Source organism: Pipistrellus hanaki (assembly GCF_964339955.1).
Source record: "Pipistrellus hanaki genome assembly, chromosome: X".
Lineage (NCBI taxonomy): Eukaryota > Metazoa > Chordata > Mammalia > Chiroptera > Vespertilionidae > Pipistrellus > Pipistrellus hanaki.
Window position 1 is genome coordinate 7,668,624 of NC_140524.1, and position 19,649 is coordinate 7,688,272.

The 19,649-nt window shown below is 38.1% G+C and overlaps 1 protein-coding gene across 13 annotated transcripts in view; it reads right to left on the reverse strand.

Annotated features, from left to right (window-relative positions):
* The window catches only part of HUWE1 (HECT, UBA and WWE domain containing E3 ubiquitin protein ligase 1), a 140,881-nt gene that overhangs the window by 91,579 nt on the left and 29,653 nt on the right, over positions 1–19,649 (reverse strand). For all 13 annotated transcript variants that reach the window (XM_084870976.1, XM_084870972.1, XM_084870971.1 and 10 more), the window contains exons 3-7: positions 16,844–16,912; positions 11,903–12,001; positions 11,123–11,329; positions 9,663–9,815; positions 637–699 (exon numbers count right to left, since the gene is read on the reverse strand). In XM_084870976.1, coding sequence (XP_084727102.1) covers positions 637–699; positions 9,663–9,815; positions 11,123–11,329; positions 11,903–12,001; positions 16,844–16,888 — 567 coding nt within the window. In that variant the 5' untranslated portion in view covers positions 16,889–16,912. The remainder of the gene's footprint in view (positions 1–636; positions 700–9,662; positions 9,816–11,122; positions 11,330–11,902; positions 12,002–16,843; positions 16,913–19,649) is intronic.

A 19,649-nucleotide genomic window follows, 5' to 3' on the forward strand; every position in this document is an offset into this window, starting at 1 on the left:
AAAGGCTTGCTAAAAGTCAATAAATTTCATCACAACCATTTTGTCCGATACACAATAAACTGATAAAAGTAGTACATCTTGCTGGAAAATATAGCTGCTTTCTTGGCACAGAATTGTTATAAATCCAGGTGGGCCTTGTGATTCCACAGTAACACATCAAAGCAGAGGGGAGATGGCCTGAGCTCATGATCTAAGCATGGATGAAAGGTATGAGCAGGACAGGGCATGAGGGGTGCACATGGAAAGCACACAGAACATGTTACGTTCTTAACCCTAGTGGTAGCACTCTTTGCCAAACATTCTTAAATCATGCCAGACTGTCCAGAGTTCCCAATAGCTCCAGTGAAAGAATGTAAGCAAATGCACTTTTTGGAATTTTGCATCAGTTTCAAATTGATTCACCCAATTCAGCTTTCTACTCAAGAGCTTGGTGTGAACATACACTACGTGTCTGAGGTTCTTCACCTACTACCAGCACACTGAGGGCACCATTTCTAGATGGGGTTTACTATGTCTCAATTGATCTTAGGTTCTTCAAGAGCCCTGATGTGAAGTGGTTACAATGTCCAGTAAGGCTCAAATAGAGATCACACACAGCTCTGCCAAAAGACACCCACATCTCAAAGAGTGACTTACCACCATATGCAAGTCTCTGCAACATTCTGCAAGTCCGAAGCCGTTCTCCTTTCCACCCCAGCTCTTGGAAAAAGAAAAAAAAGACAGTGTTTGAATAGTGCTTAAGGTAGTTTCGCGTATAAAACATTTAAGAATGTGGCTGCCTGGAACACAGAGTAGAGAAGACACATAATGTGCAAGTCAAATGAAAAGAGGAAGCAACTAAAAGCAAGAACTTAAGACGTGAGGCAAGATCATCTTCCTAAAGATAATTTCTCCCAGGAGGTCAAGTTCACTGTTCTGTAAGGAAGTTACTGGGGAAAACACAGGCAGCTACTGCAAGCTTTGCATTGCATGCTTGCTGTTATACCTGTTGACAGGTTTACTTGTCCTATCAGGCCTTCAATACTCATCCTGCTCAATTCCCTCAATAGGGTGCCATCACATGCTCTCTAGTTCCTCCATTTCTTACATGAAGCAAGTTGCAAAGGAGAAGTCTCCGTACTAATCACCACTATTGTACTTCTGACACCAAACCTCGTTGATAATTACTAGTCCCTAAGGTAATGGGGGGAAATGGCTCAACTGTACACTAGTATTGGCTTCCATATCCAAAACCCAAGCCATATAATCCTTCTTACTAACCAGCCTGCATTCGTAACAGCGTTTGAGCTAACAATAATTTTGTTGGCCTAATTTGGAACTCTTCCAAGGCTGAATTGGACATCTGTTGAAAACATCCAAGAATAAATGCATTAATCCCTGCTTTCTGGGACAAAACATACTAGGATAAATAAACGGAACAGCTTGGGAAGAAAAGCTGAGTAGTGAAATGCTTTGGGAAATAGAGCTTTTATTCCTGGGAATCTGGGAGGCCAAGGCTAAGCACATTCTCAGCAAATATCTTAGAGTTCACACACCTCTGGCTGACCATCAGGCTCTGCACAAACCAGAAATAAAGACCAAGAGTTGAAGATCCTGAGTATTGAGACCGAAGACACCAAAACACACCCATCACCCACCTGCAAAGACTGGGAGGTTTTTTGGTTTTTTTTATTGTTGTTGTTAGAGTTTAAGGCAAATCACTAGCTGACCACTAGGCTAATAGAACAAAGACATCAATGACCACACAAAACCAAGAATTATGAAATTGGTTCAGAAAAGTATAACCAATAAACTCTGGGAAGGGGCGAGAATCTGACTTCTAAAGTAACCACATTATGACAGTAAAAATAAATAAATTATAGCAAACTGAGGAGTAACATAAGGAAGATGTCTCTTGCTCTCTACCCCCACAACAATTTGACATCTATCCCAACAAAAATGCCTTTGTGCCCCTAGGTGGTTTTGGCTCAGTGGATAGTGTCAGCCTGCGGACTAAAGGGTCCCAGACTTGATTTCTGTGAAGGGTACATGCACAGGTTGCGGACTCGATCCCCACTAGGTTGCGTCCAGGAGGCAGCAGATCAATGATTCTCTCTAATCATTGATGTTTCTAACTTTCTCTCCTCCCTTCTTCTTTGAAATCAATAAAAAAATTTTTTGAAATGCTCAGTGTAAAGTGTGGAATCCAGCCCCAATAAGTCAAACGATTCATGGTAACAGGCATGTACTGTAGACTTTGGTCCCAGCTCTGAACCCTGCAATGGCCTGTGAACTGGTTGCAGCCACTCAGCAGTTTGAGAGCAGCAGGAGAACACTATCTTCAACAATATCCATAGGTAATAAAAGGGAAAGGGAAAAGGTATTAAAAACAATAAGAACTAAAATAGTGTGTTCATGATTCACAATGTAAAAGTACACTGTGACACCAAAAACGTAAGAGGGAAAGTATACATGTATTTCTCTGTCTCTCTCAAATTCATAAAAAATTTTATGACTAAATATAAATACTGATGCATTATTCACTGTGGTGATAAGAGAAATATAACAAAACTGAGATAACTATATGAAAGCATGACAGTATTTAAAATACAAAAGAGTATACTAATTTCTTCTTTGATGGTATTAGCCGTTTCTGCAAAGAACTTGCCCACACTAAACATAAAAACATGTACTTATACTTTCTTTCAATGCCTTTAGCTTCATGCTTTTAACATTCAACTTTTTAAAATAGATCTTAATTTTATTGTGATAAAGTAGGGTCTACCTTAATTACCTTGTGAATAGGTAGCCTGTTGTTATAATTTATTCAGTAATTTTCCTTTTTCTGCAAATTTGATATGTCATCTTTATTATAATTCTAATGTGTTGGATCTGTTCCTGGAAACTTTCAACGGGCCAATTCCAGTGTTATTACCACACTATTTTAATTCATATAGCTTTTAAAAAAAGGTTTAACAATAGGAAAAGCAATTTCTCATTACATTTTCTGTATTTTCTTGGCTACACCCCGGACTTCCGGTGAAGAAACATGGAATTTGCCAAAAGCCATGAGAATAAAGGCTATTAACACTTGATGCTACATAGAAGAAAAGGTCATTCAATCCAAAGACCTGAATTTGTAAGAGGGAATAAACTTGAAGGGTTGTACCTCTTTACAACTTTCCTTTTGTTTCCTGTGTTGTCACAATTGTTTTTTTAATATTTCTACTATCATTAGTATCACCAGAAAATTACTTTCCATCTTGTGACCTAATAAAAATCAAGCACCTACAATCAGAAAGTTGTGGTAATCTGGGATCCTTAAAAGAACATGTGCAAGCCAAACTTTATTCATGAAAGTCTGTGATATTGTGACATTTATGACATATTGCCATTATATTAAATACAAAGAATGAAATAGATGCAAATTGACCATACCTTGGCGATGCCCACCAGCCAATCGGGAGTATGCAAATTAACCAACAAAGATGGTGGGTTAATTTGCATACACAGGCACAGAGCAGATGGGGCAGGGCAAGACACAGGCATTCCACACTGTCCCAGCCGCCATGGGCCTCTGGGCAGCCTGGGAAGGCAGAAAGGTGGCTCTGGACTGGAGCGAAGGCAGTGTGGACAGCAGGGGAAGAAAGGCCCATGCTTACACGAATCTTTGTGCATTGGGCCTCTAGTTTCTTATAAAATTATGTAAAGTTAATATGGGAAAACACTGATGTTTATATAGTAAGTAAAGTAGAATTCAAAATTATATATACCACATGCATTCAGCTATATAAAGAAATACGTACTGGATAAAGAATAAGAAAAGTGTACCAAATGCTAAGAATAGATGTGATAATAAATTTTCTTCTGTACATTTCTAGGTTTTTAAAACACTGAGTACATTTTTAGTGTGTGTAAATGTTTAGTTTTATTTTACTGTGTCAAGTATTACACCTAGTGTATTTTTATTGATTTCAGAGAGAGGAATAGAAAGATAGAAACATCAATGATGATTATCATTGATTGGTTGCCTCCTGCACACCCCACAACTGGGGGGTTGAGCCTGCAACCTGGGCATGTGCCGACTGGGAATCGAACCGTGACCTCCTGGTTCATAGGTTGACACTCAATCACTGAACCACACTGGCCGGGCTAAGAACATATTTTTTACCAAAGGCCAGGGGTCCCTCAGCCTGGCCTGCGCCCTCTCAAAATCTGACATCCCAAGGGATATAGTAGTGCGCAAAGAGGCAGGAGCCCGAGCCCTAGGCCAGCACCGAGCCACTCCCGCTCATCCTGGTTCTGCTGTGCCACTGCTGCTGCCCTCAGTAGGGCCACCTCAGAGGCAGAACAGGCAGAGGCAGGGCAGGTGAGTCCGTTTTCTGGTGTCTGGTGCTTGTCCGTCACCTGAGCTGAGTGGCACTCCCACCGTGGGAGTGCACTAATCACCAGGAGGTGGCTCCTGCATTGAGTGCCTGCCCCCTGGTGGTCAGTGCACATCATAGCGACCAAACACTTGACTGGTTGCTTCAGGTTTTATATATATAGATAAGAAAAGTCTATTTTATAGCCAATAAGATAAATATATGAAATGTTTAAGATTCTAGGGTACTTATTAGTCAGTACTGTTCAGAATAACTAGTTGTCATTTTTATTATGCACATAATCTTTCTCATCCAACATGTGAACTTTTTGAAGAAAAGAAAATGTTTTTACTATATGTTCAGTTCTTGGTTGGTCAGAGACTTCTTAAATGATATCAACTGAAAGGTTTGGATGTGGATGCAGGAGCTAGGTCTCAGGCTGATACCCAGATTTAGAATAAAAGCCATACTCAAATGTTTAAGACAGGAACAGCAGATGTTTATGAGGTGCAAAAATCCCACTGCCTTCACTCAAAACAATAGAACTTCTGAGTCTCATTGTCCTCACCTACACCCAGCAGCGTTACCATCTGTTCCTGGCAATTAAGTAGATACCCAATAAATAACTAGTACATCAACCATGGCAAAGAGGCCTATCTGACACCATCTCACTAGATCTTTGAGATGGAACTGTAAAAATTAGTTAAAATTCTTTAATTTGCCCAATAGGATAGACTAGACCAGTGGTTCTCAAAGTGCGGTCCCTGGACCAGAAGCCTTAGCATCACCTGGAAACTAGCGATGTGTATTATCAGGTCCTGCCCTGGGCCTACCAAATCAAAAACGGACAGGGTGAAGGGGCATGATCAGAGGAGGGAGACCAATCCGTGCTCTACTAAGTGATTCTGGTGCATGCTCAAGTTTGAGGTCCCGTGCACCATAGACCTTAGCAAAGACCAACCAGCTGGCTATCACGTTATCCAACAAGTCTTCCTAGAGAACCTCCCCTACACTGGCAGTTCACTAATCACTATTCATATTCACTATCAGCCCATCTCTGGATTGAGTCACTAAAAACACTGCCATAAGAAAAGATACCACATACAAAGTCCTTTTTCATAAAGAACAAAACATGCTATACAACACTTTCTAAAAGCCACTAAAGCTGCACTTTCCCTGAACTGTTTATGAAACCACTATGTACAGAAACGCAATAAACGAAGAAAACAAAGATTGAGAAAACAAACTTATAACAGATGACAAAGAAACACTAAGCCAATGGAGTAAATAATGGAAAAAAGGAAAACAAAGAAAGTTATTACAAAATTAAGGCATAATAAAATGTTTTAAATCTTAAAAAAAAAAAAAAAACACACACACTAAACCAATAGAAAAAAATGAGTAAAAGATATGAACTGACAATTCACAAGAGCAACTTAGTGGCCAAACATGAGAAAAGATGCTTAATTCATTAAGTGCCAATTAAAGTAACATGAAGATTTCTTGGACTATATCACAGAATCAAAAGTATCAGTAAGTAAAGTCATACATTCAAGACTGCTTAATGTAGCTCATTGCTCATAACAGGAAAAATGAAGATGCGTTAGTTGGAAAATAGTTGAATTATGGAACATCCAAATTGAGGAATATTATGTAGCCATTAAAAGAAAATTACTTAGAGCTACATGAAGCGACTTAAAGTTAGTTTTTCACAGAAAAGTTTACTTCATGTATTACTGTCATTTTAAATTTATACTGAATAGGTCTAGTAAATTCATGCATTCACCAGTCACCATGAGTAAACAAATGCACACAGCTGGGGCATGGCGTAGTGCATGTGGGAGCATGGCCAGTGCAGCAAAGTGGTTAGAACATCAGCTTGCGGACGTAGGGGTCACAGGTTTGATTCCTGGTCAAGGGCATGTACATGGGTTGCAAATGCACCCCAGCCTTGGTCAGGGCATATTCAATGTGTCTCTCAGATCGATGTTTCGCTCTCCCTCTCCCTACTTCTTTTTCACTCCCTCTAAAAAAATCAATGGGGGAAAAACACATCCTCAGGTTAAGGATTAACAAAAAAAACACACAAAAAAACAAAAAAAACAAAGATAAAAATGCTGCCGTGTGACAAAAGAACCCAAGCACCATGTGCAATGCTGTGTGATCATGTGCTAATCATTTGCTGAACATTGTTTAGTAGCTATGGCTCTTGGATTTAAATACATAGACTATATAGATGTAATATGTAATTTATGTATGTCAACGAAATTACTAGCATTTTTTCCCAACATATGGCCTGTTCTCTAAAATTTGTTAAAAATAACTGAATTTTTAAAAACCCCCGTTACTTTAATTATAAGGAAAACTTGGTTAAAAAGCGTTTTAAAATTAACAGGATGTTAATTTTCACATGACATACAGACCACAAATTTTGTTTGTTAAATACAAGTTCATTAAATCAAGGGTTTAGTGTAAACATTTAACCCTCCTTTATATGACACACTAAGATTGCCCCCAACTTCTCCCTATCACAATAATGTAATATTCTCACAGATAGCACCTTATGGAATGTGATATGATCTTTGGGATATATACCCAGGAGTACCTGTCTATACTCCTGTCAGCAATACATAGGGTGCATATAGCCTCAGATGACTGCTAGCACTATAGTTTTCTAATTTCTACTAATCTGATACAGTTTTATAAAGTTGTGCGGCTTTATTTATATTTCTCTAATTACTAAAGAGTTTGAGCATCTATTCGTGCTGAATTCCCTGCTCTATGAATTATCTATCCATATCCTTTGTCTGTTTATCCTTGTTGATTTGGAGGCCCTTTTGAATATTCTACATTAACAGACCCTTGAAAGTCTGTTAAAACATTGCTAAAAACCTCTCTATCACCAGTCTGTTAACTGTCTTTGGCAGTGCTGTATAATGTTGTCCAGACTACTGGCTATTTCACCAATTGTTTGAATGTTCCTGTTCCATGACAAAATGAGTTTGCACCAGAATGTTATTCGACCACATAAGTAATTGATCAATTGATATTTTTCTTTATGAAGGAAGCAGTGTGCTGAATTCCATTCCAGTGTATCTTGAGTAGCACTGAAGCCCAGCCTGTATGGCTCAGTGGTTGAGTGTCCACCCAGGAACCAAGAAGTCACTGGTTCTATTCCTGGTCAGGGCACATGCTCAGGTTGCAGGCTCAATCCCCAGTAGGGGGTGTACAGGAGGCAGCAGATCAATAATTCTTTCCCATAACTGATGTTTCCTCTCTCTCTCTCTCTCTCTCTCTCTCTCTCTCTCTCTCTCTCTCTCTCTCCCTCCCTCCCTCCCTCCCTCCCTCCCTCCCCCTCTCCCTTTCCCTTCCTCTCTGAAATCAACAAAAATACATTTTTAAAAAGTATAGCATGGAGTTATGATATCTTTCATTGAAAAGGAAGTCTTAATTTTGTATTATAAAATTCAAATTTTTACCATATGGTTTATGCTTTGTGATTTTTTTAAAAAATCATCACCTGGGGATATTTTTCCCACGTATTTCTTGAGAGAGAGAAACATCGGTGTGAGGGAGGTTGCCTGCCACATGCACTCTGAAAGGAGCTAGGGATCAAGCCTGCAACTGAGGAACATGCTCTTGAACGGGAATCAAACCCGAGACTCTTCGGGCCACAGGCTGACATTCTAACTATTGAACTAAAATAGCCAAGGCCATGCTTTGGGATTTTAAAGAATTCCTTCTTCAACAAATCACAATATATATAACCTTCTACATTGTCTTTTTCTTAAATTTAGTTTTACCCAATATAGATATTTTAAAGACACTATGCTTATCAATACAATGAATAGGGTCTTTTTAAAAATCATTTTCTAGTTGGTTATTACTGATATATGGAGGAGCTATTTGTTTCTATATATTAATTGTTTACCTCACTGTACTTTCTTTAGTCCTAATAATTTTATATTGTCCCCCCCCAGAAAACCAAGAGTCTCAATCCCATCACCTACAAATAATAATGAATTTTCATTTTTATATATAACCATCATTTCTTTCTTTCCTCTTATTGTATTGGTTAGGACATCTGATACAAATTTAAGTTGCAAAAGTTAATAGCTGACATTTTTGTGTGACCTCTGAATCAATGGAAATGCTTTATTTAGTTTTTCCATTATGAATTCTGATAGATATGGCTTCTTGTTCCTTTTAACTGTTACTTGTGGATCCAATATTGAACTGTCTTCTATTTTATTAATAGCAAGAGATAAATACTCACAATATGTTAAGAAAACAGGTTGCATACTTATATGTACATATTGATACATGCAAGAGGAAAATATGCTCAAATCTTAATGGAGACTCAATCTGGATGAATTCTAGATGGTTGCCATTTTCTTTATATTTTCCTATATGTCCTAGAATTTTCATAATATGTTAAGTAGCCATGCATATAAAACAGCCTGAAACTTGAGTTATATTTGAATGAGCTTTTAAAAATCAGCCTTATACATCCCCAGTAGGGGGTGTGCAAGAGGCAGCTAACCAATGTTTCTCTGTCATCGATGTTTCTAACTATCCCTCCCTCTTCCTCTCTGTAAAAAATCAATAAAATATATTTTTTTAAAAAGGGAAAAAATAAATAAATAAATAAATAAATAAATAAATAAATAAATAAATAAAAATCCGCCTTATTAATTTTCTTCCAAGAAAGTTCTCTGATAATGTATACCTCTTGAGCCTAAGTATGTATTATCAATTTACCTTTAGGAACACTGGACAATAGTTTGGTTGAGTAGACCTTTTAGTATAGCTTTTGCCTATGATTACAATTACTACCATCAAAAACCAATTAATTACTGAGAATAGCATTAAGTACCTTAGATTTTTTTACTCTGAAATTACTTTATGGTAGATACACTAAATTCCCAGATGAACATGATATAAGAACTAATGTGCAAGGCCAGGACACAAATTCAGATCTTTCTTACTTTCTTTCTTTTATTTTTTTTTTTTGCAACCATATCTGCTTCCCATGTAGAATCTGATTCTGAAATTTCTTTCCAGAAGACAAGTTGTCATTTTTGAACAAAGAGATTCCGTTTTGTGAGCCGAGATTCATTAAATTCCTCTATCCATTAGCTGAGAATACTTCTTAAGGTTTTTGGAACCTAGCTAAGTGGGCGCCAATAGTTCCCCTCAATTAGGCCTGTAAAGTTAACTTAGGAACTCCTATCCATTCTGCCACTGCAAGAAACACCTGTGAAAAGGTACCACCTGGTCCCATTTTTATGCCCTTCCAACTCTTCACCCACGACTCACCTCCGCCAAATGTTGCAGCCGGGTCAGTAGTGGGGTTCTCTTGTCAGATCCAAGGCGGGTGATGTAATTTGATCTTTTGCTAAATACATACAGAAGATTAAGGACTGCCAGCACCACTTGCATATCAGAGGAAGCCAGTAAAGTTGTCAAATGCTAGGAGACAAAAAAGGGCAGGTTCATGGTATTAAGCACTGCATTGAAAACTTAAATGCCAATCCAGATTTGTCAACATTTACAAAACTATCAAGAAGTTTAAGAACACACAAAAAATGTTTAAGTAATTGAGCCCTTACAACATGCAACCTTGTCCCCAAGAAACTTACAATCTGGTGACAAGTCAGAAAATACAATAAACGTTAAAAAACTGAACAGCAGTTCAAAACTGCACAGGTGTCTGTCCACACAGGAAAAAAGGTTACAAAAGGAACAAAGTGGTAGTTAGTGGAACTAACGAACACCATCTCCAACTCAACCAAAAGATTATAAATGAAAGATAATGTTATGCTCCCGTATCCTTTATGAAATAAAATTGGAATTAAAGGAGCTGAAGATAGCAACAACTGAGGGCACACAACTGTCCTAGAACAGTGTATATAACAGTTACATGGGAGTCTCTATGTTGGTTACTTAATACAATTGAAACTCACCAATATATTGAAGCATTTGGTCAGCATTAAGATCAGTATGCAATTCAACTGGAAATGAACCCAGGAATTTTCAGTTGTTGATTATCCTGAAGGCCATGGACTTTCTTTAGCAGCTAAACTATTTCATCTCCCTGAAAACTCCGGGTGCTAAATCCTTAGTCCAGTAGTTCCACTTCTTTCCCTAAGCTATTTTCTTTCTACTTCTTTGTCCTGATTCTGTTTCTTTATGGAAGACTTAAGAAAATTAACACACAACAGAGTACTTAACCAACAGTGATAGAAAAGCCTCAAGTTAGGCTAAAGGAATAGTTATTTCTTATGGTGATTTTTGACCGATTCCTGTGGGCACTTTACTTTTTAAGAATACATAGCATGATATTAATGCACACTTGGGGGGGGGGGGAAGGAGACTGAAAAGCAGCACAGAAACTTAGAAAAGCAGTATATACAGTAAAGTGTCAATGAAATCAAACTATGTCTAATAGTTTTAAATTAATTTTTAAAAAATAAAAAATTAAATTAATTTGAGGCTGCTCAAATTAATGAGAAAAAGATCAACTTCTGCAAATTCTAAAGAATACTTCAATACATGTATTACATTCTCATTAATTTTTTGAAGAATTTTCCCATCAATCCTGTGAATGGTGTCTATATCCAAGAAACATCCTACCATTGTTTGTGACATGGAAAACCCCCGAGTTCCATAATGAAAAAGGAAACAAGTAATCCTCAGAGAGAAATAGGAATTTCCTTCTTTCCAGACACAAACAATTACAGTCAGGAACAGACCACACAGATCTGAGCCTCTCCTACCTCTATGGAACTGTACAGATGCCGGGAAAAGCTGTACTCAATGAGCAAGGCTGTGAAGTTCAACACAGCCAGGAGAAGCATTTTCAGTTGTTCTTTTTCTGGCCTGTCACACACGAGCATCCACGACATATTCTCCACCGTCTGTCCAGCATCTGCCAGAATTCCATCAAAGCGGTCCAACAGGTCCACCCAGTGATATAACTCACACTGGAGAAAGAGGAAGAAAAGAATAAGGTGTGTGTGGCTACTCTGTTACAATGGATTGCCGAGTGAGACACCTAGACAAATTCACTTTCCATCTTTGCTTCTCTTCAATCCCTCATCAATACAGAAACCCATGAGAAATATTGTGCTTTGAACCACATGGACATGAATTCATTTATTATCGCCACAAAACCCTTTGCTAAGTCTTCTGAGGGAGAATTCTGGCTGCATTCTGAGGTCTACAAATACAGTGACTCTTCCCTTCCAGAACCCGTTTTACCTGAAGTGTTCATTTTTAGTTATCTAAAGAAGATTCTTTTAAACTAAAAGTAAAAATCCTAAATGTTCCTCTTCCTCGGCTAGCAAAATTTTCCTCTCACATTTCTTTCAAAATTTCCTTGGCAACCATTCACAGGTTAAAAGCTAATCTCCAGCTATGCTAGATCTACACTAGATGCTTATTAAGTAGTTGCTAAATGAGGCTACCTCATGATGGTTTTTCTCTCCATATCAGAGCATACAAAACGATGTACTGGTCCAGGGAGCCCTGTCTTTTGGAGGCATGGGGTCACGTACCTTTCCAATGTTCCATGTTTTGATCTGCTGCAGTTCCAAGAGGAGTTGCTCATCATTGCAAACCTTGAGTTTGTCTATTAAGGCTCTGCAATCTGCAGGCTGAGGAAAACAAGCATTCACAAAGGGTGTTTTAGGTTATGAGGGAGACACAAAGAAGAAGAAAATGAGAAAACACATCTTTAAGCAATACACTCAGAATTTTAACTTTTGACAGGATAACTACTTAAGTGGAAATTTGCCAGGTGATCCCTTGGGATTAAAATGGAAATCTTATAATGAAACAATGCATCTGTGTGCATTTCTAAAACCCAGATAAACTGCTTGGATGGATACAGACACAGAATAAAGCAAAGAAGCTAAACATCATTAAAAAAAAAATGAAGGCATCTGTACCATGGAATGAAAGACAGCCAGAATCCCCGAAAAGGAATGTTGAATCAGAGGAACACTGAAAAGCCCTATTCACAGTAAAAGGTGAAGATGAGCGTTAGCTATATTTTTCTGCAACATAAAACCCTCCAATGGAGAGCAAAGAGCTGAGCTTTGTAAAACCAGGACTCTGTTCTTATGGAGAGTCCCATTTCCATACATTTCTGTTCTCTTTTATTGATGAAGAACCTGTTTTCAGGTAACAGGATGTGGATTGCAAGTTTATAGCAAAGTTTCTGAGAGTGAAGCAGGGGATAGGGACTGAGTCGGAGAAGCAGCCGGAAGTGACTAGCCTTGTTCTTTTCCTCTATAAAGCAGCACAGCATCCTAGGATAGACCTACATTTGGAACCAAACAAATCTGGGTTCAGTTTTTACCTTGATGTTTACTAAGCTGTTTGATCATGAGCAAGTACAACCTATAAGCCACAGCTTTCCTACCAGGAAAACAGACCTAATAACTGTCTCAGAAATGTGAAGCTTAAATGTCTGCCACTACATAAAGCACTTATCTCACATAATATGAGTTTAAATATTGTGAGACAGAATGATTACAAAGGGCATGGGCTTTGGAATTAGGCAGTTGGTAAGCTACCTCTCTAGTCTCAGTATCCTCTTTTGCCAAACGAACACCTATTTATCCAGCAATGTTATTGTGAAATTTGAACTAGGAATATTTTCAGCACCCAAACCAGAACATGGAACAATAAGGGTATAATGGTAAATGGCTTTCTTTAAGCTAAGTCCCCAAACTTTCCTCCCTCTAAAGTGAACATTATTAAAGAGGCTACCTCAAATTTTTGTGGTAAATGTATGTAAAGTCCTTGGCATAAAATCCTTCCATAAACCAGGCATGCACTTTTTCTTCCTCTTCTTGGATTCATATAGGATGAGGAAGAGGTGGTGAAGCATTAGAAACAGAAAAACATGGGAGTCTGAACCATCTGCTCATGCAATTCACTTGTGCCTAGTATCAAATATATCACTTCAATTTCTAATGGAATGCAGCTAAGCAGATCCAATTTTATGATTCTGCGAGTTAGATAACTCCCAGTTCATGATGAACATTTGGGTCCTGGAATCAGTTGTTATCTATAACATGAGCAGGCACTCATTCTTTATCAAGGTTCTGTAGCAAGCCAGAAGCTGCTTTTCTGAATGCTAAGACATTTGCTGGCGGAGGATAGCATGGATTAAACTCTAGGGGTCTTCTACAAATGCTGAAGAGGCACCCCATACACTGTTCCTCTTTCTTCATGGTGTGTGGTTAAAGTGCTGCAAATTGTCTCTCAGTTTAGAAGGGAAATCTCAATACTTCCCAAACCTCTGGACCCCTGGGAACTTTCCCGAGGCTCTCGAACTTCAAAGGCACCCTCTGGAACACATAAGTCATCTAAGTTGCTTGTGTTTTCTGCTCACAAGAACCAGGTAGCATCATGGCATCAATTTCACATACCAGCATGTTGTTGTTTTATCGGGAGTGGCAAGATCCCTCTGGACCTTGCCAGTTCACAGAATACACCAGGGACAAAATCTTTTTTTTAGCATATTGTCCCTACTACGTAAATGCAAACTGAGTGTGTATTTCTTTATTCATGATAATATAAAAGAAATCACTTGCCAGTTCAATGGATGCATACCAATTACCATGGTTTATATTGATTTGCTCTTTTAAGAGGTCAAATCATGGGGGGAAATCTTTTGCACAGTTGCTGATACACAAAGTGATCAATACATGTGTTTCTTGGGCAGCTACTATGGGGAACAGTATGGAAGCTCCTCAAAAAATTAAAAAGAGAACTATCATACGACCCAGCAATTCCACTTCTGGATATTTTTATCCAATGAAAATGAAAACACTAATTTAAAAGGATATCATCCACCCCTATGCTCACTGCATTATTATTTACAACTAGAGGCCTGGCCAACTGCAATCTGGCCCTCACAATCCGGGACCCCTCAGGGGATATAGGAGAGCCGGTTTCAGCCTGATCCCCACAGGCCAGGCCTAGGGACCCCACTGGTGCACGAATCCGTGCACCGGGCCTCTAGTATGCATATAAGTTCTTTGGTTAATCTCTTCCCACCCTCCTCCTCTCCTCTTCCCCCTGAGATTCATTCATGGGTCTGTTCCATGTTCCCATGCCTGTGCATTGCGTGTCTGTCCCCTGGTGGCCATTGCACATCACAGCTACCAGCGGGTTGGCCGGTCAGCCGGTTGCTTAGGTTTTTATATACAGAGTGGCAGGATTATTATGATCTCTGAGCACATAGTAATCTGGCCACTCAGTCAGTGTGTGTGCATATAGGATATCCATTGAGTGGCTACTCAGTGTACATGGATAGCTAAGATATGGAAATAACCTAAGTATCCATCAATGGACAAAAGGATAAAAAAGACGTGGTGTGTGGAATACGACTCAGCCACAAATGAATTCTTGCCATTTGTGACAACATAGGTGGGCCCTGAGAGCATTGTGCTAAGTGAAATAAGTCAAATACTGTATGATCTCACTTATATATAGAATTTAAAAAATAAAAAGCAAACAAGAAAACCATGCTCATAGATAGAGAGAACAGACTGGCGGTTACCACAGTGGTGAAATGGTTAAAAGGGTTGAAATGATAAATAAATAAATAAATAAATAAATAAATAAATAAATGTTCTTCTTAAAAATAACACCTAGTGTTGACCATAGCAAGGGAACACTGGGTATGATAATTGAAAAAAATAGGCATTTTTAAGCCATAAAAACATAATCAATAATCTAAAAATTCTACTTTCAGGAGTTTATCCTAAGTAATTTGCTGGTAGCTATCAACTGTTCTGAAACAGAAATTTGTATACATGTGTAACTCAAAGAACAAATCCTAAAATCTATTAGGTTAAAAAAATTTAACTTGCATTTATCTACAAAATTTAATTATTCTACAAGTCTACCGAATTTGCTCTTTTCTAAAATGGCCTATGCAATTTTGTCATTGGGATATCTATCGCTCCTACAGATTTAGCTACAAAAGATATTAAGTACATTGTGTTACAAATATTTTTCCTGATCCTGCCATGTGCCTTTTGACACAGTACTTTACATTTCCATTATTTGTCTAGTTTTTCAACCTTTCTTTCTGTTCTTCAGTTTCCAAAAAAATACTTTAAGTATGTAATTTTCAAAAATTTTATATGCCAAAACATATTTAAAAAAACCCCAATATAAATAAAAGTATTGGCAACAATTTTGAAAATGATTGTATGCATGGTATTAAATAAGAAACATACTGACATAAGGACAATAAATTTGAGGAATACATATTAAAGCATGCAAAAGAGCACAGTGAAATATTTCTTTGCCACCCCATAACAAAAATTTTAAAGATAAGCCATAATGCTGGAGAGGGTATGGGAAAATAACACCTCCCACATTCATTAGTATAATGCTAAGAGAAAAGGTCGGGAGAACTACCCATGCAATAATCTTTTAAAAACTGGGAGTATAGGCCGAAGCCGGTTTGGCTCAGTGGTAGAGCGTCGGTCTGCGGACTGAAAGGTCCCAGGTTCGATTCCGGTCAAGGGCATGTACCTTGGTTGCGGGCACATCCCCAGTAGGGGGTGTGCAAGAGGCAGCTGGTCGATGTTTCTCTCTCATTGACGTTTCTGGCTCTCTGTCTCTCTCCCTTCCTCTCTGTGAAAAATCAATAAAATATATTTAAAAAAAAACAAAAAAAAAAACTGGGAGTATAGCAAAATGTCAATAGTGACATCTATAACTAATACTAGCTAGGTAGGTAGTCTTTACAAAAAAAAACAACCAAATGGCCTGTATTTAGAAAATGAACTCATTGATTATGCACAAGATACTTTACTAAGCAACTGCCTCAACTCAAGGAGGGAGGAATGATCAGCCCTGTTTTATAGATGTGGAAACCAGGGCAAGTTAATGAACTCTCAGTCACAAAAATCTGGTAAGACTCAAACCCATGTCTCATTCCAAAGCGTGTGCTCCCTGCAGCCCATGGGGTCAACAAGAGTGTAATAACAATTCAATTCTTTCTTAACCTCAAACACAATTTGGGCAAGCTGATAGGATACTGAAGCTGGGGTTTCTACTACAGACATAGGATCAATTGACATGGCCAACCTATACAAAGGTTAAGCTGAGTTTGATGATTAAGGAAGACTAATACAGAAAGCTAAAACACTGTCTTCACAAAAAATCTAGTCAGAAAGATATTACTACTTTCTACCATAGAGCCTTTCAATGCCTAGAAACAGCGGCTAGGAAACCTACTTCAGGTAGATACAGCTACAGACTGCTCAGGGCTCACTTTCCACTGATCGCTGGCATTCTCACTTGTTTAATAATTAAAAAAAAAGTTCAAAAGAAAATCTGACTGCTTCAAGACAAGCTAATTTTTTTTTTAACTGCACTTTGTATATACAAGTGATAACATTTGGTGAACAGATTGTAAGGATTTTTACCGAAATGAAGAAATAGAGCAAACTTTGGATACTTACAGCCTCAGTAGGTGTCTTTTTCAGTTTAGTCCTGTCTACTTTCATGATTTCGATTTTCTATTTTATAACCTGAAAAGTAAGAAAGAATTAAAACTGCAATCTTGAACTCTTCATGCACAGACATTGACAAGCATACAAAATGCTGAAAGTAAAAATTCTGGAGTTATGATGCCATGCCAATTCATAGACACAGCTATGAGGTAGGAAGGGGTAAAGATAAAACTGGCCCACATCTATATGTTGCAAAAGTCTATAATCAATTTAAGTCAAAACTAAAATGTCTTCTTCATTTTTTACAAGCCTCTTAAACTCATGATTGAAAAGAAAAGATGTCAGGAGTGGCCAGGGAGAGGTCAATAGGGGGGGGGGGGGAGGGTGTGAGGAGACATGTAATACTCTCAACAACCAAAGGACTTGTGTGCATATGAGCATAACCAATGGGCACAGACAGTAGGGGGGGTGAAGGTTTGTGCTTGGGTGTAGGAGTGGCCTGGGAGAGGTCAATGGCGGAAAAAGGAGACTTGTGTAATACTCTAAACAATAATTTAAATTTAAAAAAAGAATTTAAATTTAAAAAAAGAAGAGTTAAATGTTTTTAACATCTCAGGTTGAAAAATCACTGTATTCCTGTAGTTTTCTGGAAAACTTAACAATCCCACTTCTGAAAAATTATCCAAAGAAAACCAGAAGGATGTACATAAATCTTTAACCACAAGAATCCATACTGAACTACCATGTATAATAGTGAAAAATTGGAAAGGATCAAATATCCAAAACAGAATTGGTTTAAAATGAAATACTAGGCAACTGTTAAAAATATTGCAATTACTTAACAGGACACAAAGATGTTCATGGTGAAATAAAGTAGTCACAAATAGAATGAACAGTATAAACGTTTGTCTAAAGAAAATAGGTAGAAATGCATCAAAACATTTTAATTCATTGCTAATCAAAAGGATTAGGTAGGATTGTCTGATCTGTATATTTATGTACCTGTTTTTTAACCAATAAAAATATATTAGTTGCATCATAAGAACAAAAGCAACACAATACTTATATTTTTTAATTAGAAAATTGAGGTACAAAACTCACTAGAAATGTCCTGAGCATAGAACTAAGGCTATGTAATTTGGAAAGCTCAAAAGTGGGCAACAGTCTTAAGTAGAACCATAGGATAAATATAGGTGATCTTTGATTGTAGACAGGGCCTTTAAGATGCTCTGGCCAAGGCTCAGGAAGAAAAAGGTTTCTCCTATTGGCAACTAGTTCACAGGACAGAGGGAGAGGTGAGTTGCAAGCTCTTTACACAACAAAGATTCTGTTCCCAATAATGTACATAGCTGTCACTGGAGGTCAATGCCCTCCCCCACTCAAAGAAAAAGCCAAGTATAAATTCTAGGCGACTTTTGGCCTAGATTTAGCCGAACATAGTCAGTGCAGTAGAAATAGCATGTATTTGCCTGTGTAACTGGCATCCATTCAGCCAATGGGCATTCAGTAAGAGTTGGAGAAAATCCGGAGTATGCTTAATGTTTCTGTAGATATCATTCCAGAAGAAGAAAAAAAAGATGTTTTTCCTCTATGTTTCTCATTTAAGGCATATGAATCCAGATTACTTTTTAAAAAATTACCTCAGCATCTAATAGAGAATGAACAAAATGCCTGCTGCCAGTAACTTCCAAATATCTAAAATGGGACCAACAGGATTCTGGCAACAATTATAAATGAGCTTTTTATACAGTTAATCTCTGTTTTTCTCATGCCCATTACTTAGAGCAACCATTTGTTGGGAAGCTACTAGCTGCATCTGCTGCATACACCATACAACCCAAATCACTGAACGCTAGAAATAAGGTAGGAATGCCCATCCATTCTCACCACTTTTATCCACACGTTGGAAGTTCTAGCCACTGCAATAGGGTAAGAAAAGAAAATGGCAGGTAATAAACCAGAAAGGAAGAAATAAAACTGTCCGTATTTGCAAATGACAAAAGATTATCTAATGAGACTATCCCAAGGATCTACAAAAAAACAGAATTAGTAAGTAATTTCAGCAAAATTGCAGAATATAAGAGAAACATACAAAAATCAAACATATTTCTGTATAGTGGCAATGTGCTTGTGGACTCTGAGAGGATTACCATAGCTAAAGCATTTTTTTAAAATCCTCATCGGAAGATATGCTTTTATTGATTTGAGGGGGAGGGGAAAAACCATTAATGTGAAAGAGAAACATTGATCATTTGCCTCCCACATAAGCCCCAACTGGGAATTGAGCCTGCAACCCAGGAATGTATCCTGACTAGGACATCAAACCTGCAACCTTCTGATGTAATGCTCTGACGCTCCAACCAACTGAGCCACTTGGCCAGGGCTAAAGCAATTGTGAAAAAAGAAAAGAGGGAGGAATTACCCTATCCAATGTCAAGAATTGCTATAAAACTTAGTGGCTAGAGTATTATGATCTCTTAACACAATAATCTGGCCACTCAGTGTGTGTGTGTGTGTGTGTGTGTGTGTGTGTGTGTGTGTGTATTAGAGGCCTGGTGCATGAATTCGTGCATGGGTGGGGTCCAGCCAGCCTGGCCAGGGGGAGGGGACATGGGCAGTTGGACAGACTGCCTGCTGGTCAAACTCCTGGTTGAGGGGACAATCTGCATATTAGCCTTTTATTATAGAGGATATACACTGAGTGGCCAGATTATTATGTGTTCAGAGATCATAATAATGTGGCCACTCAGTGTATATATATGTCTAGCTAAATCTATATCCAGATATATTCACAATAATCATGACTGTATATGTA